Source organism: Cervus elaphus, chromosome 1, assembly GCF_910594005.1.
Source record: "Cervus elaphus chromosome 1, mCerEla1.1, whole genome shotgun sequence".
NCBI classification, from domain to species: Eukaryota; Metazoa; Chordata; class Mammalia; order Artiodactyla; family Cervidae; genus Cervus; species Cervus elaphus.
The window spans coordinates 29770759-29795562 of record NC_057815.1 but is presented as its reverse complement, the minus strand read 5'-3'; the positions used below and the strand labels follow the sequence as shown (position 1 = coordinate 29795562).

General features: G+C 48.5%; 1 protein-coding gene across 1 annotated transcript in view; it reads left to right on the top strand.

Annotated features, from left to right (window-relative positions):
- Positions 1 to 9107: 9107 nt before the first annotated feature.
- Positions 9108 to 24804, top strand: part of ENDOD1 (endonuclease domain containing 1) — a 32837-nt gene continuing 17140 nt past the window's right edge. Inside the window, exon 1 of the mRNA XM_043898001.1 lies at positions 9108 to 9554. Coding sequence (XP_043753936.1) covers positions 9255 to 9554 — 300 coding nt within the window. The 5' untranslated portion in view covers positions 9108 to 9254. The remainder of the gene's footprint in view (positions 9555 to 24804) is intronic.

Genomic DNA, 24804 nt, shown 5'->3' with positions numbered 1-24804 from the left:
GGCTCAGTGGGTAAAGAATCCACCTGCACTGCAGGAGATGCGGGTTCGATCCCTGGGTGGGAAAGCTCCTCTGGAGGAGGGCATGGCAACCCACTCCAGTGTTCTTGCCTGGAGAATCCCATGGACGGAGGCACCTTGGTGGGCTACAGTCCATGGGGTCGCAAAGAGTCAGACATGACTGAGCGGCTGGGCACGCACGTGGCTGAAGTCACACCTTCCATAGGCCCGAGCGTGGCCATCTGACGCTCACCCTCTGAGACCTGTGTGTATCATCTAGGGGTGCAAGGGACCTCTCTGCCTGACCTGGGCCCGATATGGGAGGAGTTGTGTGTGGTTGTTGTATTCCCCTCGGACAGCAGAACAGAAGGAAACAAACGTGGGCTTACGCCCCCAATCTTTTCCCTCCCTGCTCCGCCCTCCCCGAGTGAGAGGCAGCCCCAGCGTGTGACAGGGTCCCCTTGTTCGATGCTGCTGTTCCTCTGCCAGTGACTGTTTCTCCCTCAATATTCTCTTTATACAAGATGATGTGACTTGTGTTGGCTGCTAATATTAGATCTGCAACAGACGCCCGCATTGTTGGGCCCAGGGTGTGTGTGGAGCACATTCATGAGGCAAAGACAAACCCTCAAATGCTCAGAGACTTTAAGAGCAGGATTTGCTGCAAGGGACGAGAGGATCGTACCGTGTGAGGGGACAGGTCTGTGAGAGTCCCAGGAATTAGGACCACAGTCCAGATACCACGAGAACTGCAGGCAGAGCTCTGGGGGGAAACGGGCAGGGGGCATAAAGCATCCAGAGGTCATATCTTCATGTGGTTAAAATGACACGTCATCAAGTCACCATTGATGAACAGAATGAAGAGCCAGGGGCAACAAATATTAATAGCAACTCCAGGGAGACAGTAGATAGTTCATTTGAATGTAGCCAGTGATGATGTTCTTGCTTCTTTCCAATTGTTCTCAATAACACCTTTTAGGACAGATCAGAGGAGGGCGTTTATCTACCATGCACCTCCTGGGCTTAGCATGGACCCCTGAGACTTTCTTTCCTCCTCCCTCATCTTTTTATGGAAAGAAAATTTGTGTTGTGGTTTCAATTTATTTTATTGAAGTATAGTTGGTTTACAATGTTGTGCTAGTTTCTGTTATGTAGCAAAGTGATCCAGTTATATATATATTCTTTTTTGTGTTCTTTTCTATCATGGTTTATCCCAGGAGGTTGAATATATTTCCCTGTGCTATAGGGAACTATAGGACCTTGTTGTTGATCCATTCTATGTATAAAGTTAGCATCTGCTAATCCCAAACTCCCAATCCAACTCTCCCTTATCTTGTGTTGTATTTTTTTTTTTTTAATATTTACTGGATATGGTTTTTTCCCCCAAGATTTTTAGTTAGATGCCTGAACCCTTAGGGAATTACTGTTGCACAGTGAGGTGGGGATTGCGTCTGACTGACTGTCTTACCTGCTACACAGACTCACACACTCGCAGGCATTGTCCTAATGAGCCTTTTCTGCCCATAGTAATCCCAGAGCTAGTGCTGGGGAAGTCTTCCTGAAACATGGTCAAGGCCAGTCAATCAAGCATTTTTTGATCTCAGGAGAGTTGTGCTAGAAAGCTCTGTGCTCTAAGGGTGCTATCTTGATTTGGAAAATTGGATTATCAAGTTGAATCCTGCAGTTAAACTGTTTATCAGTTCAGTTCAGTTGCTCAGTAGTGTCCAACTCTTTGCGACCCCATGAATCGCAGCATGCCAGGCCTCCCTGTCCATCACTAACTCTCGGAGTTTACTCAAACCCATGTCCATCAAGTCAGTGATGCCATCCAGCCATCTCATCCTCCGTCATACCCTTCTCCTCCTGCCCTCAATCTCTCCCAGCATCAGGGTCTTTTCCAATGAGTCAACTCTTCGCATGAGGTGGCCAAAGTATTGGAATTTCAGCTTCAGCATCAGTCCTTCCAATGAACACCCAGGACTGATCTCCTTTAGGATGGACTGGTTGGATCTCCTTGCAGTCCAAGGGACTCTCAAGAGTCTTCTCCAACACCACAGTTCAAAAGCATCAATTCTTCAGTGCTCAGCTTTCTTCACAGTCCAACTCTCACATCCATACATGACTACTGGAAAAACCATAGCCTTGACCAGACTTTGTTGGCAAAGTAATGTCTCTGCTTTTTAATATGCTGTCTAGGTTGGTCATAACTTTCCTTCCAAGGAGTAAGTGTCTTTTAATTTCATGGCTGCAATCACCATCTGCAGTGATTTTGGAGCCCACAAAAATAAAGTCTGACACTGTTTCCACTGTTTCCCCGTCTATTTCCCATGAAGTGATGGGACCGTGTGACATGATCTTAGTTTTCTGAATGTTGAGCTTTGAGCCAACTTTTTCACTCTCCTCTTTCACTTTCATCAAGAGGTTTTTTAGTTCCTCTTCACTTTCTGCCATAAGGGTGGTGTCATCTGCATATCTGAGGTTATTGATATTTCTCCCAGCAATCTTGATTCCAGCTTGTGCTTCTTCCAGTCCAGCGTTTCACATGATGTACTCTGCATATAAGTTAAATAAGCAGGGTGACAATATATAGCCTTGACGTACTCCTTTTCCTATTTGGAACCAGTCAGTTGTTCCATGTCCAGTTCTAACTGTTGCTTCTTGACCTGCATACAGGTTTCTCAAGAGGCAGGTCAGGTAGTCTGGTATTCCCATCTCTTTCAGAATTTTCCAGAGTTTGTTGTGGTCCACACAGTCAAAGGCTTTGACATAGTCAATAAAGCAGAAACAGATGTTTTTCTGGAACTCTCTTGCTTTTTCGATGATACAGCGGATGTTGGCACTTTGATCTTTGGTTCCTCTGCCTTTTCTAAAACCAGCTTGAACATCTGAAAGTTCACAGTTCATGTATTGCTGAAGCTTGGCTTGGAGAATTTTGAGCATTACTTTACTAGTGTGTGAAGTGAGTGCAATTATGCGGTAGTTTGAGCATTCTTTGGCGTTGCCTTTCTTTGGGATTGGAATGAAAACTGACCTTTTCCAGTCCTGTGGCCACTGCTGAGTTTTCCAAATTTGTTGGCATATTGAGTGCAGCACTTTCACAGCATCATCTTTCAGGATTTGAAATAGCTCAACTGGAATTCCATCACCTCCACTAGCTTTGTTTGTACTGATGCTTTCTAAGGCCCACTTGACTTCACATTACAGGATGTCTGGCTCTAGGTGAGTGATCACACCATTGTGATGATCTGGGTCGTGAAGATCTTTTTTGTACAGTTCTTCTGTGTATTCTTGCCACCTCTTCTTAATATCTTCCATACCGTTTCTGCTATAGGTTCAGAAATGACCCATACCATTTCTGTCCTTTATTGAGCTCATCTTTGCATGAAATTTTCCCTTGGTATCTCTAATCTTCTATTCCAGTATCCAAAAGATGGCTGAGCAATCTGGAAGTGCTCAGAGTTCTATGAACCATGTGTCTTTTTTTACTGCAGGCTCATGGGGTAAGAGTATGCATGTGGACACATGGCTTCTTCCATAAGGTTTCTAGTGTTATTTCTAGACCTCATCCAAGGTTTAACTTTGCTAGAAAGAAGACTGTTCTGCCCACAGTTTCAGGAGAGCATGACTCAGCCTCTGACTGGCTTGGGTGTTCACCACTTTTGACTCAGAGTCCTTCTGACTCTCAACTTGAGGGTTGAGCGGGGCATGCTTTCTTACGTTTAGTGATGATTAGGAAAATAACTCAAGCATTCTCACCCAAATAGGAGCTACTCCTCAGCCTCCTCACCTCTCCTTGTAATCCAAGTGGGATTAATTTTCTTATTTCTTGTCAGTTTCATACACGTGTTGGACAATCAGCAGAGAAGAGAGGTGAAGAAGTAGCTTCAGAGACCCAGAAATTTAGTTATATTCTAATTTACGAGCCACGGCTTCAACACATATCTTCAAGTGTGATTTTACCTCGTTGCTACTGTCTTTATGGAGGTTCTTCTCCCAGATTAGTTTCAGTGACCCTTCTCTGCCCTCATAGCACACAGCTCCCTTAAAGAGCACCTCTCACACTTTATTGTAATTGCTTGTCTGTCTGTCTCTTTGTCTGTCTTCCCTACCTACTTTGAGTTCTGTGGTGCAAAGATCTGTGTCAGTCTTGCCCTGGACTAGAGCTGACCCAGCGTGAAGTCTACATTACAGAACTCATTAGTGGCGTGAAAGCCCCAGCACTGCCTTCCCTGTCTAAAGCAGAGCATCAGTTACCTTCTGCCTTCTGCTCTGGTTACCCATGGAGCCCTTCAAGAAGCTGGCATGAGAGCAGGGACCAAGTCTAACTTTGATCCTCCATGAATTCTCGACATCTAGCCAGCTCTCAAGGTAGATTTTTAAAAAATTAATCATTTTACTTGGAGGATAATTACTTTACAGTATTGTGATGGCTTTTACCATACACCAGTATGAACTGGCCATAAGTAGACACGTGTCTCCTCCATCCTGAGCCCTCCTCCCAGCTCCCTCTCTGCCCTATCCCTCCAGGTTGTCACAGAGCACCAGCTTTGCACACCCTGCGTCCTAGATCATACTCACACTCCTCATCTATTTTACATATGGCAGTATAAATGTTTCAGTGCTATTCTCTCAAATCATCCCACCCTCTCCTTCTCCTAGTGAGTCCAGAAGCCTGTGTCTTCTTTACATCTGTGTTTGCTTTGCTGCCTTGCACTTAGGATAGTCAGTGCCTTCTTTCTAGATTCCATAAGTATGTGTTCATATACGGTGTGTTTGTCTTTCTCTTTCTGACTTACTTTATTCTGTATAACTGGCTCTAATAGGTTCATCTACCTCATTAGAACTGACTCAAATGTGTTCCTTTTTATAGCTGAGTAATATTCCATTGTGTATATGTACCACAACTTCCTTATCCATTCATCTTCATGGCAGATATTTTAAAAACAGTTTGAAAATGAATGAATGAATTAGAGCCACGAGACTCCAAATGGAATTTCATGAGGGATTTTTCCTCTTTCATTTACTCACTCATTGTATTGAATACCCACTGTATAGCAGGCACTGTATTTATGTCTGAGTGGGGAGGTGGTAGTTAGATACAGGGGGAAAAACTAGGTTTAAGAGGCATAATCAGGGAATTTCCTGGTGGCCCAGGGGTTAGGACTCTGAGCTTCCACTGCAGGGTTCAGTCCCTGATTGGGAACTAAGATCCTGCAAGCTGTATGGTGTGGCCGAAAAGAGGAAAGGCACAATCAGAAAAGGCCTGTAACTGGGCATAGCGCAGGAGGAGGGCAAGGGGTGAGGACACACTTGTTAGAAAGACGGGTGACTGGAGGAACTAATGTTTAGCTGGATTGTGTTAAAAAAAAAAAGCGCTAGATGAAAGAGATGAAGGGATGGGAATATAAGGGGAGAATTCCAGGCCAAGGGAAGTATTTTATGATGCAGAGTCTCAGGGATTAGAGAGAGGAACTCTGCTGCAGGAACTGCAAGAAGCTGAATAGCACTGCTCAGAGCACAGGGGCCAGGTGGCACCTGTCAGAAGTGAGACCGAGGGGCAGATCTCAGTGGTCTCAGCTGTCAGGTAGGGAGTCAGGCTTCACCCCAAGGCAGCTGGAGAGTGAGTGATGGGCTGTGAGAGTGGGATAACACCAGCAGGTCTATTTTTAGGAAGCCACTCCAGCTGCAGAATGAATTGGAGGAGGTGAAGAGATTAATAACTGGGTATGAGAGGTGAGGTGGTACAGGCTGCAAAGTTGGAGAAGGGTCTATGTTTTCAGACAGCCTGGAACAGAATCAACCGAACCACTGAAGTCCAAGTAGAATGTTATTTTATTCCACATCAACCATTACTCTTCCTCTTTGGGCCTTTCTGGAGGCTATTGACAGGGCTTCCCTGGTGACTGACATGGTGAAGAACCTGCCTGCAATGCAGGAGACCCGGGTTTGATCCCTGGGTTGGGAAGATCCCTTGGAGGAGGGTATGGCAACCCACTCCAGTATTCTTGCCTGGAGAATCCCATGGACAAAAGAGCCTGGAGGGCTACAGTCCATGGAGTTATAGAGTCGGACACGACTGAGCAACTAACACGCATTGACAGATGCTGGATTGGCACTGGTGTCAGTGCTGAGGTCTAAGACGATCTGCTGTGAAACCTCACCCCGGTGAGAAGAGTCAGTGGTAAAGAAAACAGACCTCGGTGGAGAGAGTGAATTATCACTCATAAAGATACTGTGAAAGACACTCTTCCCCTGGAATGTGCTGTCAGCAAAAACTTTTATTAGACCAAGGTACTCCCACCATGTAGTATGTTCCAGAATCTTGGCATGTGGACATTTGTAATTTGCAAAAGTAAACTCAATATCATAGCATACTCTATCTTTGGAAAGCAGGCAAACAAAAAGAAGCTCTCTTGTTCATACTATAAAACTAAAAGATACTAAAGTAGACAGAATTACCCCAGCTGTGGGATATGCAAATATTCTGTGTATATGTGTGTTGGTTCCTGACTGGGGCCTGGAGGAAAACTAGAATCTGCTGTAGGGTGTGGAGGAGTAGTGGCAGAGATAGTTATGCTTGGGGGGGGGGGGTGGGGGGAAGAATCAAGAAAGTTTGAGAAACAGTGAATTAAGGTCATATAAATGCCTTAGTCATAAAACTGAGAATTTATTTTTATATTCTGCATTTATTCAAATACAACAAAATCACATATTACATCTATTATTCCAGACTCTCTGGTAGCCAGTGAGACCCAGAGACTAAGAAGGGACAAGCCTGTCCCCAGGAGTACCTGACTAGTAGAGAAGACAGACTGATTAATACCCTAACATCCAGGGTCCCCAGCCTCTGGGATCTAATCCCTGATGATCAGAGGTGGGACTGATGTAATGATAATAGAACCCGCCTGCCAATGCAGGAGATAGAAGAGATGCGGGTTCGATCCCTGGGTAGGGAAGATCCCCTAGGGGAGGGCATGGCAACCCAATCCAGTATTCTTCCCTGGAGAACCCCATGGACAGAGGGGCCTAATGGACTACGGTCCATAGGGTCACAAAGAGTCGCACACGACTGAAGTGACTTCGTAGGCCTGCATGCATGCACAATAAGCATAATGCACTTGAATCATCCTGAAACTAATGCCCCAAACCCATGGAAAAATTGTCTTCCACAAAATCGGTCCCTGGTGCCAAAAGGTTGGGGAGAGCTGGTCTAATGTGATAAGTAGCATAGTGAGCATGTACAGGGAACACAGAGAGGAGAGGGACCGATTTCTAGTTGTTTAATTGTGTTTAGAGTTGACAACACAAACTGCCATTGGGGAACATGAATAATCCTATATAATAATATAAATATTAAAAAATCCCATGAAGCCTATTACTCCATATCAAAGGGGATTTCAAGTCTAGCCATTTCTGTGACATCACATTAAAGGTTTTTTTTTTTTTTTTTAAAGTAAGAAACAAGTTTAGGTTTCATGTCAGGGACCAAACCTAGTTAACATTTTCAGATATTGAAGCCCATAAGGGATTTGTTAAGAACAACAGCTTAAGAAGCTCCAAAATGTGTCCTCTTGACAACCTGTCTCCTATTTTACAGGCTCGTGTTACCAATGTACTGTGACTTAGAGGAAAGGCCAGGCTTAGGAAGCAAACGGGCCTGGACCAAACCTGTCTCTGCACTCACAAACTGAGCCATCATAGGCAAGTGTCAGAACACTCTGGTCCAGTTCCCCTGTGTCACACTTAGGAACTAAGATTAAACATAATATGTGAGTGGAGGCGCCCTGGTAGGCATTCTGACTCTGTCTCGAGAACCAGCCCAGTCCCAGCTGCCATCTCTCATCTGTGTGCTAAGTTACTCAGTCACGTCCGACTCTTTGTGACCCCAGGGACTGTAGCCCGCCAGGCTCTTCTGTCCATGGGGATTCTCCAGCCAAGAATACTGGAGCGGGTTACCATGCCCTCCTCCAGGGGATCTTCCTGACCCAGGGATTGAAGCCCAGGTCTCCCGCCCTGGAAGGACATTCTTTACCATCTGAGCCACCAGGGAAGTCCCAGCTTTTTTTTTTTTTTCTCAATATGGATCCTGGCAGAAAATGTTTGACAGCCTCCAGCCTATGACACTCTGATTGCTATGTCCCCTGCCTCCTTTAATCCTATTTCTCACAGTCTTCTAGTTCACAGTTCTCTACCCACACCCACCCTCCTTAAATCCCTCCAACATATCCTTTCTGCTGGGAGAGCCCCGTAGTACAGGGTACTTTCATCTTTTGCCTCATTGCTAACATCCCCTTGGTCTCACTTCAGACAACACTCTTCACGCAAACAGACCCTGCCTCCTCCAGGGAGTTTCTCACAGCTCCACGCTCCGTGTTCCATTATTCCTTTAATAGACTGCTTCTTTGATTAAGGACAAGCTTTCCCACTAGGTTTCGTCATGCGGACCGCAGGGATCCTATTCTTGTTTACCACTGTACGCTGTCACCGAACCCAGCTTGGCACACAGACACTCGGGAGAGAATAATGAACCAACCGACCTACCAACCAGTGAGATCGGCCGGTCTCGTTCCTTTCTTGGTTTTGGTTTTGATTCCAAGTAAACCACAGAGCTGAACAGTCTACCTAGTTTAGGAATTTCCTTCAACAGGATTTCTTAACTTGGGTGTCCCCGCTTCTGACCTGCTAAAACTTCAACGGAGTTATGTCCATGTGCAGGCGGATGCTAAGACTTCCATTGGGAAGGGGGGAGACTGATTTGTATCGGATTTCACAGGGGGGGGGTCTCTGCCCATCCGCCCCAAAGAGCCACAGTTGCTGTGGGCATCTCACGCCGCCTCTTGTCATCCTTGAGGATCCCTGGGGCGCGCTGTCACCGGAGGCTTCTAGGCTCGCGCCCCGGGGACGGTGCTCCCGGATAAAGCCGACCTGGTTCAGCCCTTTCCGCCTGGGCAGCGCGCGTCCCCGAACCTGGGAACTCGGACGGCGGAGCCCAGGCGGTGCCAGGTGCGGGGCACCCCGGGGGGACGCGGCCGGCATCCCTGCAGCCGCGCGCCCAGCCCCGGGCGGACGGGCGCGGGCGTCTTCGGAGGGGCCGGCGCGAGGTGGGCGCGGCCTCGGAACGCGGGCCCGCCCCCGCCGCCGGGGCCGCCCAGCCCGGCCGGCCAAGAGCGCCCCACCCGCGCCGCGCCCGGCTTCCGACTTCCCGGCTGCCAAGCTGAGCGGCCTCGCGCTCCGCCCGCCCGGCCCGCAGACGCGCCATGGGCCCCGAGCGCTGCCTGGCGCTGGGCGGCCTCCTCGCCCTGGCCGGGCTGCTGGAGGCCCGGCTGGTGCGCCAGGAGGAGGCCGGCTTCGGCGAATGCGACCGCTTCTTCTACGCCGGGACCCCGCCCGCGGGGCCGGCGGCCGCTGCCCACGTGAGGATCTGTCAGCGATCCGAGGGCGCCGAGCGCTTCGCCACCTTGTACAGCACCCAGCACCGCATCCCCGTGTACTCGGCCTTCCGCGCCGCGCGCCCGGCGCCCCTGGGCGCGGAGCCGCGCGGGCTGGTGGAGCCGCAGGTAAGCCAGGCGCTTCCCGAGCCCCGTCGCCGGGCTGGCCTCGCAGGGCGCTTGGCAGCCCCCCGCGAGCGGTCGGGAGGGGAACGGCGGCCCCGGGCTTCGATGCCGGAGTTCGGAGACCCGGGTTTCCGACCTTCCCCGCCGCGCCCCCGGAATTACAGCCTGCCTAGACCCGGGTCAACACCCCGGGCCGGAGCTCGGCCATCTGCGAGCCTGAGATGAAGCTACGAGGGTCCGAGGTTCCCAGTAGGCGGTTACAGCGTAGACATCTGCAGTGTCTCATTCATTTCCTGAATTGTGAGGAGCGTGAGACGGTGACCCAGGAGATCAGTCGGATCTGCAGGACGCGGGGGCTGGGAGCTCACAAGCTGTTGCCACGATTCTGCAGGATGGGTGGGTAGATGAAGGCTCAGAGAGGCCGCCAAACTTGTGGAAAGATGCGGTCGGTCTTCCTACTAGGGAAAAGCCTTTCTTCTGTGGAAGCCACCTGAGCTGCAAAAGCCGTCCCTTCTGCACAAGGCATTGAGTAAATCTGAAGTTGTGTTGGGTTGTGCCATGCACTCGGTCGTGCCCGACTCTGCGACCCCATGGACGGTAGCCCGCCAGGCTCCTCTGTCCATGGAATTTTCCCAGGCAAGAATACTGGAGTGGGTTGTCATTTCCTTCACCAGGGTCGATCCCGACCCAGGGATTGAACCCGCGTCACCTGTGCCACCTGCATTGCAGGCGGATTCTTCACCCCCTGAGCTTAGGTCAATGAAATAAAGATACAGATGTTTTAGAAATGGGATGGGATAGGTACAAGTAGTAGGGAATCATTGACTGCCCCCAGCTAATGGGAGGGACAAACCGGTTTTTCCTGACTCTTTCTTAATATCTATTGATATATTATCAGACCGCTTGGAAAATCATGTGGTCTCTCAGGGGGTTTGGGTTCTGTCTGGTGAGAGTGACCAAACATTCCGAGAGGTCCCCAGAGGTCCTGCTGAACCTGCCTTAACACACTCTGCCCTAGTCAGCTCAGCCAGCTTCTGTCTAGAAGTTTGGGTCAGGCTCCCCTGCCTGACAACCAAGGGCACTTCATCCATAGGGGGAGGGGGCAGCTGAACATGCAGCTCTGCCCCCCCCCCCCCCGCTTTTTTTTTCCTTTTAAAAAACTGGCTGACTTTGATATTCTTCTTATTTTTTTCCCCCAATGTTTTCATTGATGTATAGTTGATTTACATCAGCCTACCCCGTCTTGATGGCCACAGCTGCCCAGGACCACACCATGAGCAGGGGACTGACTTTCTGTTGTTTTATTCAGAGCCCTGGGTTGTAATTTCTATCATCTCACTCAGCTATTTCTAGCTCTAAGACCTTGACCAGATCTCAGGCCATCTGCACCTCTGTCCTCTTTACCTTCTCCACATCCAGCTGATGAGCTCAGGCTTGTGAAAAAGCCTTGGTAAATTAGATACGCTTAGGCATACACTGGGGCTTCCCTGATGACTAAGACAGTAAAGAATCTTTCTCCCACTGGATCACTGTAAACTTGGGCAGGTTGACTTAGAGGTAATAACAGGATGATTCTGAGAATTAAATGAGTTACTTTATACAAGGTTCTCTGAGGAGTGCCTGATACATCAGCCCTAGCTGTTATTGTAACATAAGCCAAACACCCTCTGTTTAAAAAGGTAAACAAAGTCCTACTAGATTTAATCAGTCTTGGAGGTGAGAGGAGAGAGCCTTTGGGTCAGGGTGACATTTGTGCTGTGCCCGGAAGGATGTTCAGAAGGGGACAGGGATGAGGACATTCCCAGCAGAGGGAATATGCTTAGTGGGACGTATGTGGCTGATTCAGGGATTCGTGTGGAGGGAATGGTCGGAGCAGCTGAACCAGTACCAGGAGGTAGATGATGGTCAACTCCTGCTCAGACTGAAGGGGAGTGGTGGAAGGGCGGGGCTGGGAATGGAGTGATCAAGGAAGTGGGAGGGGTGGGGAGCATTTAGGCACTTACTGAAGGAGCCCGAAGGAGCATGACTCATTCAGGAGAGAAGAGAGGGACAGGATTTTCGGGGAGGCAGTGGAGACTCTGGGCCCTGAGAAGTGAGGAATAGGTCTGGGGGGTAAAATAGGATGGGGAAGGAGCCGGTGGGGTGGGAGGTGGTTGTTGTTGTTTAGTCACAAAGTTGTGTCTGACTCTTAGCAGCTCCTTGAACTGGAGCCCGTTAGGCTCCTCTGTCCTTGGGATTTCCCAGGCAGGAATACTGGAGTGGGTTGCCATTCCCTTCTCCAGGGAAATCTGCGTGACCCAGGGATGGGACCCGTGTCTCCTGCATTGGCAGGCAGATTCTTTACCTGCTGAGCCGTCAGGGGAGCCCTGGGTTGAGGAGGGGGCAGCTCGAGAGCTAGGAGGTGCAGCGGTTCAGAAAAGCCCAGGAGGCCGGGGGTCCCTCCTGGGGAGCTGGCAGTGGTCCGGTGGCTGAGCCCAGGCAGAAGGATGCTTTCGTCTGCAAGGCGGGCTTGTGCTGGCCGTCCCTTCCCTCCTTGGTGTCTGGCCGAGTCAGCCAGGAGCCAGTGGGTATTAAGTGGAAGGCAAGGAAGGTGAGAGGGGGGAGAAGCTGCCAGATCACAAGGCTGGCGGGCCCTGGAGCTCACTGCAGCAAACCTGCCTCCCCGCCAGCACGCCTGCTGCAGAAAGATGCTCAGGGTTCAGCGTGGACTTCGGCCACTTCCAAGCCCTCTGTAACGCTGAGTCACCTGGTGCCCACATCACTTTTTTGTGAGGTCAGCATTACCGAGAGGCCCAGGAGACAGAAGAGGAAGAGGCAGGGACCTAAGGAACTGGGTGTTTGCCTTCGGTGGTGAGTCAGGCAGGGCTGTTCTGACCCTGGGGCTCCTGAGTTCAAGTCAGTGGTTCTCAAAGCTGGCCTGCAGTCTCCCTTTGGGAAAAGAAGAGAAAACTTCCTAAATCCAAGGAGATGGAAACTTAGTCACCTGTGTACTTAGAACCCTTAAGGTGTTGGCTGCCCAGTGCCTCCAAGACAAAGTTCACGCTGCACAATGCGGGTTACAAGGTCCCCTTTCCCAGGCTCCTGTCTGCGGCTCCAGCCTGCCTCCCACCCCCGTAGACTGTTCTAGCATTATCCAGCTGCCTGGGTCACGGTTGTTCCTTTGCTCACGCTCAGTCCTTTCACCCTGAACACCCGTCCTACACTGCCCCCATCTCGCCCTTCACTGCTTCCCCTACTCCATCCTTTAAGACTGTCCAGGTGTCACCTCCTCCAGAAAGAACAGCCCACCTGAGTGAGGGCCACCTCCTGAGTTAGCATTCCCGCAGCATTCCCTGTAATTTCTCTATTTTTGTACTTACCACATTGTTTTATAAAGGGCTTCCCAGGTGGCTTGGGCTTCCCTCGTGGCTCAGCTGGTAAAGAATCACCTGCAGTGCAGGAGACCTGAGTTCAATCCCTGGGTTGGGAAGACCCCCTGGAGAAGGGAAAGGCTAGCCACTCCAGTATTCTGGCCTGGAGAATTCCATGGACTGTGTAGTCCACGGGGTCGCAAAGAGGTGGACACGACTGAACGACTTTCATTTTCACTTTCCCATGTGGCTCAGTGGGAAATAATTCACCTGCTAATGTAGGAGACATAGGTTTGATCCCTGGGTTGGGAAGATCCCCTGGAGAAGGAAGTGGCAATCCACTCAGTATTCTTGCCTAGAAAATTCCATGGACAGAGGAACCTGGAAGGCTACAGTCCTTAAGGCTGCAAAGAGTTGGACATGCCTGAGGGCTTACATGTGCATGCACCTGCGTGTGTGTGTACACACACACACACACACACACACACTGCTTTATAACTACCTGCTCATGAGTTTGTCTCTCCAGTGTGAGCTTTTGAGAGCTGAGGGCCACATTTTACTCATACTTGCCTTTCTAAGGCCTAGGACATTGGAAAGCACTCAGTAAGTTCTGGATAAAATCATATGATGTTCAGTGGTTCAATCCAGCAGCAGGAGGTGAGATATTCTGCTTGAGCTTTCTTGGTGGAGAGCTGCCTGCTTTAGAAGCTCGCCTCCCAGCTGGCCAGCCGCCACTGTTCCAAGCATATTCCATATGCAGAGCTGGAACCTTCCTCTAAATCCACCCCACCAGTTCTAGCTCTGGTGTTTGGAACTACCTCAAATGATTTAGCTCTCTTTAGCGTCATGTAACTGGAGAAGGAAATGGCAACCCACTCCAGTATTCTTGCCTGGGAAATCCCATGTACAGAGGGGAGCCTGGAGGACTACAGTCCATGGGGTCACAAGGAGTGGGACACACCTTAGCGACTAAACCACCACGACCACCACTGTCATATAACAGGTCCCCACATTTGAGGGGGCTTCTGAGGGACACAATGAGAACTTCAAAAGGAAGCAGAGAAGACAGAGGGGTGTTGTGGGTTTTATGTGGAACATGGTCACCTTAAAATTGAGAATGGGGAGAAGGCAAGAAAGAGATGGGATAGCGTGTGTCCCTGTTAGCAGGATGGAAATGGTCTGAAGGGTTTGCTGTCAGAACTGAGGACTGGGTTCTGGTTTAGTACAGGGAACCTTGACCTTTTAGTCACTCAACTTATTTCCATTTAATGGAAGAATTTTTGGATAACATACGAGTGATGTCTTTGCAAAGGATTTTGTCAATTTACACTAGAAGTCAACGTATAAGATCCTGTCATTTTCTTTAAAAAAAATTTTTTTTTGGACATGCGACATGTGGGATATTAGTTCCCTAACTAGGGATCGAACCCATGCCCCTGCAGTGGGAGCACAGAATGACCACTGGGCCACCAGGGAAGTCCCCAAGGCTTTGTCATTTTACACATGTGACTGTTGGAAGGAACTGGCTTTATAGTCTGCCTAAACTTATTTAGTCTTACAAAATTACTGTGAGGTAGATCTTATTCTCTTCATTGTAGCTATGAGGCAACTGGCTCAGAGGGATTAATTAATTGTCGTGCCCAAGGTCACATAGCTTGGATTGGAACTCATGACTAGTTGCTCCTAGTCTGGAGCTCTTTCGTTTTACTGTGGAGATTTTTGACCTCCCATGGTTCCACTGCATTAGTGGTCTTAGGACTTTAATTCTCACCTTTCATGAAAAGGGAAAGTGTGGTTGCTCAGTTGTGTCTGACTCTTTGCGACCCTGTGGACTATAGCCCGCCAGGCTTCTCTGTCCGTGGGGTTGTCCAGACAAGAATACCGAAGTGGGGAGCCATACCCTTCTCTAGGGGATCTTCCCAACCCAGGGATCGAACCTGGATCTCCTGCATTGCAGGTAGATTCTTTATTGACTTGAGCCGGCAGTATATCTTTCATATGGGAATCTTAATTTCTACCCCATTTCTCTTTCTCCACAGTCACAGGACAAGTGGGGGCACGTATCTGGCTATGTGAATGTTGTTTAGGTGTCAGTGACTCCAGAGTAAAGCAGATATTTTGGTCAATGGCAAAAGTATTTTCCTAAAGGGCACAGTGAAGTCATGTTTCAGATCTTAGTAAATATACGTGAACAGTTGTCACGGCTAGAACCTCAGTTAAGTCTTTAATCTTTCATCTCCATCAGTACCTTCTTGCTTGTATCTTCTGAAGCTGTTAGACGCACTGTTTCATTCATTCTAACACCAGCCCTCTTTTTATTGTGTCAGAGAACAGATACAAAGAAGATATCATACACTGACATCTCAGGGTAAGGGGCTCAGCAAATGGGACATTTCTGATTCTTTCTTCCTCATTACAAAACCTGACTTCGGATCCCTGCTTTGCCATTTACAAGCTGTGTAATCAAATTCTTCCAGTTCTATTTTTCTGATCTGTTCATGAAAGATAATAACAATGTTGACCTCATAAAGTAGTTGTGACAAACAAGATAACACATATAAGCGTGTAGCATAGAACCTGTAATATGGTGAGGTCTTAATAGTAATGTGTACACTGGTAAGGTCTTCCTTTAACAGGTGTTAGACAGACACGCACACACACACGAATGGAATGATGGATTAGATAGGTAACTCCTGCAACCCTGCTTGTCTGTCCTAAAACATCCATCTGTGTATCTTCTCAAATGCTTGGTCTGTGTCCCACAGTCACATGATGGATGCTCAGAAGATATATGGTGAGAGACAGTGGATGGAAGATGGATGGATGGGCGGACGGGTATAGGTGATTGGAAAAACCAGAACAAAGCAGGGGCCAGAGCTGCCTGCACCTGCCCTGTCCTGAGCAACCAGGAGATGGATTGTCGTGAAGCAAACAGTGAGCAACTGCATTCCAGGCTCCTGTGCCGAGCCCGAGGAGACCGGCAGCGCCTGACTCACAGGGCAGCTTCCACAGTCATCTGCTCACAATTTCTCCTTAGCAGGTAGTAAAAACAGGAGTCACACATTCTCCCCCTTGCTGCCTTTTTCTTCATATTTGAATTGAGTGTCTCCATTGGATTCGTGGTCGCTCTCAGGAGCAAGTTAGGGTACTTGCCCTGGACTGGCAGAACATTTGAGTGACTCTTTGTCCTGGAATTATCTAGTGTGATGGATCTGTACACCATTCTTTCAGTCCAGACTTAAATTTGAGCAGTTTAGGGAAAGGAACTATCATTTATTAATCCCTTACTGTGTGCAAGGATCTTCACAAATTATCTCATTCATAGAACAACTCTAGGTCTTATAATCCATGGTTCGTGGTTTAGGAAACTGACGTTCAGAAGCATTAAATAGCTTATCCAAGGTTATCTCTGCCAGCTGCTTATGCTGCCTCACTCCAAAGCTCTTAGCTCTCTTTTTGCTCTGTCATGCTGCTTTCCAGTGACAATGTCAGTATTTTCTCTCCAGATTTTTAACGGACTGATGTGTTATTTTCATTTTACTGAATTAATCCAGTTCTTTGGATGATGTCTGGCTGGGCTTCTAACACACTGTTCTGGAAATCTCAGTTACAATTCATGGTGATTGAATGGAGCTTGTCTTGAGGAATAAAGATTTTATTTGTTGGGTTTCAGATTCCTCTTCCTTTCAAACTGACAACTCTACAAGTGGAACTATGAGAAGATAAATACTCCCACTTGCCAGTAGTATTCATTGCCAGTGATCTGGTCTTGCTCCCAGAATTCCTGTTTGGTCAACAGTGTCTTTTCCTTCATGTTGCATATCATATCTTTTGAGTGGTCCTGTAGCCTGTTGGTTCCACAGAACCTGACACATATGCTATTTGGCCATTGAAAGGAAGGAGACATAAGAAAGAAACCAACTCATCAAGTGAACCCAAAATAGAAGCACCATTTAGTATTCCAGTCATGCTTTTATTGACCCAGTGCCTGACAGACGTATGGCTCATTCACAGGAGGGCATTTTATATTTTTAATCAAAATTGAAAAATGAGTACTTCTTTTTCACAGGAAATAGATAACTGAACTAGGGCTTGAAGACATAAATTACATGTTCCAGTTGACTTGCACCTTCATTTTAGGGGTGATTGAATTGACCAGGAGGCATGATGGAACAGGGATCATGTGAGGAAATGGCCGCTATTTATGTATCTGAAAGACTGGGCATCCACCACAGTCTCAGAACACACAGGAAGCACAGAGAAAGGAAAGCTGGGCTTATGAACCATAGAAAGATCTCTTCTCATTCTTGAATATGTCTGTTGTATCTGAAACCATGGAACCCGTGGTGACCTCAGATGCCTCCTTCATGGCCAGGTGGGACCGTTTGGAATGGTTGATGGCCTTGCTTCTGTGCCTCACTAGACAGACTTCACCCCTCTAAGCCCCACCATCTGTACCCTGGGGTTCAAGATGCCACCATTTTTATCCAGGCCTCTGCAAAACAGCTGCCCAACTGGCTGACCCATCCTGCCTGGGTCTCCTTTAGCCTTCCTCCACCTGGAAGTCAAAGTCTTTCAAAACATTCATCCTGTCTCCAGTGACCCCACTGGAAACCCTTCAAGGGCTCCCCATTTCTCGTCAGATACAGTCCTTATCGGGGTCTCCAGAGTCCTGTGTGGTTGGCCTCCCAGTCCCCTCCCAGCCTTATCGGCTGTCACACATTGCCAGGCCTTAACCTCTGTCCACTTTGGCTTCTTCCTGTTTTGTTTTTGTTGTTGTTTTTAATTTCTGTGTTCTCTCGCATCATAGGGTCTTTGTATCTGCTGGACTTTTTTGTCTTCCATGACATTCCCAACTACATCAGCTGCCAGTGAGATGCTAGTCACTCAGTCATGTCCAACTCTTTGTGACCCCATGGATGCTAGCCTGCCAGGCTCCTCTGTCCATGGAATTCTCTAGGCAAGAATACTGGAGGGGGTTGCCATTTCCTTCTCCAGGGGAATCTTCCCAACCCAGGGATCGAACCCAGATCTGCATTGCAGGCAGATTCTTTACCATCTGAGCCACCAGGGAAGCCATCAGCTGCCAATAATACTCTCTAAAGGCACCAAGACACCTTTTTTTGCTAGCATGGTGCAAATGTACATTTATTTGTATGACTGAGTCCCCCTGACTAGACCCCGAGTCCCATGCATGCAGGATACGGGCCTGTCACACTCACCATCCTAACTAACACAGAGGCTGGCAACCTTTTCTGGAAAGGGCCACAGAGTAAATAGTTTAGACTGTGGGGCCATTTGGTCTCTGTAGCAAGTATTCAGCTCGGGTATTATAGCACAAAGCAGCCACAGACAATGCATAAATGAGTAAGCGTGGCTGTGTTCCAAGAAAACTTTATTTATGAAACAGGTGGTGGGCTGGATCTGGTGCACAGGCTGCGGCTGGCCAGCTTCTGGTCTAGCGCGATGCCAGCCCTGAGTGTGTGCTTATTAGTAAATGTTGTTGAATATTGAGCACTCAGCAGGTACGGGTTGAGCGTTGGCAGTGAAATATGAAAGTTGTGCAGTCTTATTCCTCTTAGGGCATGGCAGCCCTAGATTGAGACCTACAGTCAATTTCCGTGAACTTTTTTAATGTGGTGGTAGTGGTGGTTCTTTATATTTAGGCCTTTTTAGGATGATAAAAGTAATCATGTGCTTATGGTTAACAAAAAAGATTTCTGAGCATTTTGGAAGTATATAAAGAAAAAGATCCCACTTCTAACAGATAGCCAGTCTTCACAGTTTGTGTGTATGGGTGTGAGTATGAGTGTGTGTGTGTAACATTCCAGAAATTTCTATCACATACAGAGAGACCTGTGCGCACTCATATCCTTTCTTCTGGTCAAGCATTAGCATCCTTTTGGATTCTGTGAAGCCATGTCTAACTAGCCTCTCAAACAATCAGCACCCCCGTGGAGTGGGAGAGGGAAGGGACTTTTGATGAGCAAATTTGCACAGAGGCATAAACAGTTTGTCTCATGAAGCACTTTCATGTAATAAATATTTAGAAGGCCTGAGGACTTGAAATGCAAAGTCTATTTCATCACCTTTTTCTTTCACAACTTTAAAATTATGTATAACTGACAGGTGGCCTGAAATAACGACCTCTTTGCCCTCCTGAGTAGAGGAGGTGTCATCCTCCTCTACATTAAGAAGAGAGTGGGCCTGGGTTGACCCTGGGCTGCCCGAAGTCACAAGGCCAGTAAGTGACAGAGCTGATGGCATCTCATTTCCAACCTTGTGTTCCATCACTGCTGCCAAATAGTCTTACCTTTAGAGGAGCTGGAAGAAAAGCACATTCGCAAAAGCCTGGAGGAGAGATAAAGAAAGGGAAGTGATTTGTCTGGGGGCGGATTTACTAACCTCAGAGGCTGTTGGTGACAAAACATGGAGAAGCAGATGCTGCCTTTTGTGCTAAAGACAAGAGGTCTTAAGCTTCAACAGCTCGAGAAGGATTGAGGTTGGATGCAAATAAATCATTTCCTGATATGAGATCTAGAGCCAGGCATCCTAGAATGCGAAGCCAAGTGGGCCTTAGGGGCATCACTGCAAACAAAACTAGTGGAGGTGATGGGATCCCAGTTGAGCTACTTCAAATTCTAAAAGATGATGCTGTGAAAGTGCTGCACTCAATATGGCAACAAATTTAGAAAACTCAGCAGTGGCCACAGGACTAGAAAAGGTCTGTTTTCATTCCAATCCCAAAGAATGCTGAAACTACCACAAAATTGCTCTCGTCTCACACGCTAGTAAAGTAATGCTCAAAATTCTCCAAGCCAGATTTCAACAGTACGTGAACTGTGAACTTCCAGCTGTTCAAGCTGGTTTTAGAAAAGGCAGAGGAACCAGAGATCAAATTGCCAACATCTGCTGGATCATCGAAAAAGCAAGAGAGTTCCAGAAAAAACATCTATTTCTGCCTTATTGACTATGCCAAAGCCTTTGACTGTGTGGATCACAACAAACTATGAAAAATTCTTAAAGAGATGGGAATACCAGACCACCTGACCTGTCTCCTGTGAAATCTGTATGCAGGTCAAGAAGCAACAGTTAGAACTGGACGTGGAACAACAAACTGGTTCCAAATCAGGAAAGGTGTATGTCAAGGCTGTGTATTGTCACCCTGCTTATTTAACTTATATGCAGAGTACATCGTGAGAAATGCTGGGCTGGATGAAGCACAAGCTGGAATCAAGATTACCAGGAGAAATATCAATAACCTCAGATATGCAGATGACACCACCCTTAGGGCAGAAAGTGAAGAAGAACTAAAGAACCTCTTGATGAGTGACAGAGGAGAGTGAAAAAGCTGGCTTAAAACTCAACATTCAGAAAGCTAAGATCATGGCATCTGGTCCCATCACTTCATGGTAAATAGATGGGGAAACAATAGAAACAGTGAGAGACTTTATTTTTTGGGGCTCCAAAATCACTGCAGATGGTGACTGCAGCCTTGAAATTAAAAGACGCTTGCTCCTTGGAAGAAAAGTTATGACCAACCTAGACAGCATATTAAAAAGCAGAGACATTACTTTACCAACAAATGTCTGTCTAGTCCAAGCTATGGTTTTTCCAGTGATCATGTGTGGATGTGAGAGTTGGACTATAAAGAAGGCTGAGTGCCAAAGAATTGATGCTTTTGAAGTGTGGTGTTGGAGAAAACTCTTGAGAGTCCCCTGGACTACAAAGAGATCCAGCCAGTCTATCCTAAAGGAGATCAGTCCTGGGTGTTCATTGGAAGGACTAATGTTGAAGCTGAACTCTGGTACTTTGGCCACCTGATGTGAAGAGCTGACTCATTTGAAAAGACCCTGATGCTGGGAAAGATTGAGGGCAGGAAGAGAAGGGGACGACAGAGGATGAGATGGTTGGATGGCATCACTGACTCAATAGACATGAGTTTGGGTGAACTCTGGGAGTTGGTGAAGGACAGGGAGGCCTGGTGTGCTGCAGTCCATAGGGTCACAAAGAGTCAGACATGACTGAGCGACTGGACTGAACTGATGTGAGAGCTGTGATGTTGATGCAAAGGACCCAAGGGCTGTCAGGTCCCCCTCCCTCATGAACTTGAAGATAAAGATAGCACTTTGCCTGTTAGCTTTGGAGCTTGGCCATCTCATAGTTAGTTACAGTCTTGCGTGGAGACTGGCTGTGAGCCTTCCCTAGTTTTCAGATGAAGGTGACACATTATTGAGTTGACAGTGGGACCTTGCAGACTGCAATTCTGCACCCAGGGAGCTCATTGACCCGGCTTGTCGCTGTTCTTGCTTTTCTGCTGTCAGTATTGGATGGCCTTCTGCTCCTCCATTCCTGTCCCAGGCCAGTCAGAGCCTGGGAGTTTCCTGTCACTCATTTGCATCATAAATGTGGTCACAGCTAATCACAGATGAAAGATTATCTTCAGTTTGTTTTCTGTGAATAAATTGGGGTTTATATGGACAATTCGGGAGACCCAGGTCGGGAATATCGCTTGGAGAAGGAAATGACAACCCACTCCAGTATTCTTGCCTAGAAAATCCCATGGACGGAGGAACCTGGTAGGCTACAGTCCATGAGGTCACAAAGAATCAGACACGACTGACCGACTTTACTTTCACTTTCTTTCAGTGGCAGAAATAGGCTCACCCTGTTTATTATCTGTACCTTCATCTCTTCACTCCTGGGCAGCAGGGGAAGAATGTTAGCTTCTCTGATGGAAGAGTCCCCAGACATCAGGCTGCTGATTGATTCCTCTAGTAGTATCTTTATTATCGTTAGTGTCACAACCATTTATTGAGTTTTGGGGTCTAAGCCCAGAAATAGGAGTCCATGACATGGGCCTGGGACAAGACTTAGTCCCTGCCCTCAGGTGTCTTTTTACCTAGTGAAGACGGTGGATCAGACACAAGAAATGCCCCACTGGAAGGGGCAAGGACTGGGCATATGGAGTCATTCAGAAGATGGGTTTTGTAGTGAGATGATTTGGGCTGAGTCCCAGCTCTGTCCCAGCATCACAAACTCAATGGATATGAACTTGGGCAAAGTCCAGGAGATGGGGGGACAGGGAGGCCTGGCCTGCTGCCATCCAGGGCGTGGCAAAGAGTCGGACATGACTTAGCAACACAGCTTAACAACAACAACTCACTCTGTTAGTTACTGACTGGGTGACTGAATCTCACAGAGCTCAGGTCTCCATCTGTGGCCCAGAACTCATAAATCACCCCTACCCTATGGATGAAAGCTTCCCTGGTAGCTCAGTCAGTAAAAAGATCTGCCTGCAATGCAGGAGACCTGGGTTCGATCCCTGCGTGGGGAAGATCCCCTGGAGAAGGAAATGGCAACCCACTGCAGTGTTCTTGGCTGGAGAATTCCATGGACAGAGGAGCCTGGCAGGTTATGAGGTTGCAGAGTCGGACACGGCTGAGTGCCTAAGACTCCCACCCTGTGGATGAGTTTGCGAGGTTCAGGATGACTGCATTGTGTCTGCATACTCAATACACGTATGTTAAGCATGTGGGATGAATAAGGAGCCTTTGCTTCCCAGACCATGCCTTCCTTGGAGACAACCACGATGGGGGTTCCCATCCCCTTAGGTCTGACCCTGAGGTCAGACGTTTCAGTAACACGTCTCAGTGTTCCTGCTGAAATGCCCTTTCTCCCTCTGCCCTGCTTCATTGCCGCCTTGCCCATGGCTGGTCTCAGCTTTTCCTCTGGGTTCAGTCGCTCCCACTCTGTCGTCTGGGTTCCCCTGCCCACTGATGCTCTCCTCTGCTGAGGAATGTAGTAGGAGTGCCTTCTCTCAGTCCCCGGGGTGCCCCTCTTATCCGTTCCCAGACTTCTGCAACCAAGGAATGTCTCTTCCTTTGTGCCCAAGATTTAATCCGGGTATCTAGAAAGTTCCTGGTCTGCAAGGTCCCTGCCTCAAATCTCCTGGGTTCCCATAAGAGTAGGACTCCCGGGGTTTCAGGCTTGTTGCTGCATGAATCATAAACGTACCCAAGCTTGTGCGGGGGAAGGGCAGGATGGTTGTAAGAAATCACTGGTAAATTCACAGGCACAGGAAGAGAGGTACACATAGGCCTTAAAGGATCCGGAACAGGGAAACTTCTGGAAAGACAGCAGTCCCACAGAGCCTTCCAGATCTCTCTCCCACCCTCCTCTGTCTTTTCGCTCTTAACCAGCTCTTCCATTTCCCATGGGTCAGCCTGGCTGCCAGGCCTGAAGGCCATCTAGCAACCTCCCCACCCTGACAATGTCAGGCTCTGGGCTTCTTGGATGGAGAATCCGAGAGAGCCATCTGGTAGGCTGCCCGCCAGACTGGCTGTCGTTTAGTTATGCCTGGGAAGGAGGTGGGTGGGAGAGGTCATGTGATGAGAAACACTGCCCCTTTAGGGACAGGGTCAGAAGTACTAGGTTAAGTTAGAGGTAAGAGTTGAGTGTGGCGCATTGGCTGACACGGTTGGCAGAGGTAGTGGTTGCCTGGGAGAGTGTAGGGTGGGCAGCCAGATTAGACTACTCCAGGGACCCTCAGTACTCAACGCAGCCTGGCCTGTGTACCAACCATGTGTGTGATTCATGCTACAGAAGACCTTGAGGTGGGTGTGATCTCCCAGGACTGGGTGAGTTGGGGTCTTGGGAAAGATCTTACTGAGGCTGTATCAGCCAGGGTCTGAGAAGGAAACAGACGGAACTTCCAAAGTAGTTTAACTGTAAGAATTGAATGAAGAAACTACAGAGAATTAAGGGAGTCAACAGGCTGGTGGTTCCCTGGCGGCTCAGATGGTAAAGAATCTGCCTCCAATTCAGGAGACCCGGGTTCAATCCCTGGGTCATGAAGATCCCCTGGAGAAGGCAGTGGCTACACACACCAGTATTCTTGCCTGGGAGATCCCCTGGACAGAGGAGCCTGGAGGGCTGCAGTCTGTGGATCACAGAGGAAGACACAACTGAGCAACTAAGCATGCAGATGTGCATGCAAGGAAGTCAATAAGATGCTCAAGTACCCAGGGCCTGGCTATTGTAGGAAGCTTTCACCATCCCAGGCCTGCGGGGCCTGCAGGGAGCCTGGTAAGAGCTGTGACCGCAGAGAAACTCAGCCGGAGTCAGAACTGCAACAGCCAGCTGGGGACGTGGTTGTTCAGTCGCTCAGTCGTGTCCCGCTCCTTGCATCCCCGTGGACTGCAGCAAGCCAGGCTTCCCTGTCCTTCACCATCTCCCGAAGTTTGGAGGGAGCGAGGGGATAAATCGGGTGTCTTCTCTCCTCCCGTTGGCTGCTCCAGTCTGAAGCCAGAGGGCAGGAGAGCTCAGATGGTGTGGTCCCTGGAAATCAGGCCCCTGGGACACAGAGCAGGGCATGGAAGAGGGTGGAGAATGGATCTGGGAGGCCAAAGAAGAGCACCCCACACGGGAGCTGTGAGGTTAGAGCCAGGCCTGGGCCCCCAGATAGGACATAAGTAGCAGAGAGGATTGGTGAAGGCACCCCAGCCAGTGCTGACATGGGCCGCAGCACAGAGGTAAGCAGGGCAGCGTTTCCATAGTAACCAGGTAACTGACTCAGCTGGGAGACGAGATTGTGCTTTTCTGGTTGATGAATGAGAAGGTTTGACAGAAGGCATTGGAGGCATTGGCGGGGGGAGGGTGGCCATGACTGTGCCAGTTTGTCACTTGGCCTGCAAGTAGAGGATTCTATTGAAGATGTTAGAAAGAGTACTGAGATATGATCCAAAAAGTACAGATGGCAAAGAGAGGCTTCTCGCTTAACACGTAAGGTGGGAAATCTATGAGTACCCGTTTTGTGATCAGAACATTAGCTGCCCTGATGAGTGGAGGATCCGAATGGCCCTGTAGTGCTTTATTCTCTTTCTGGGCTTTACCATCCCAGC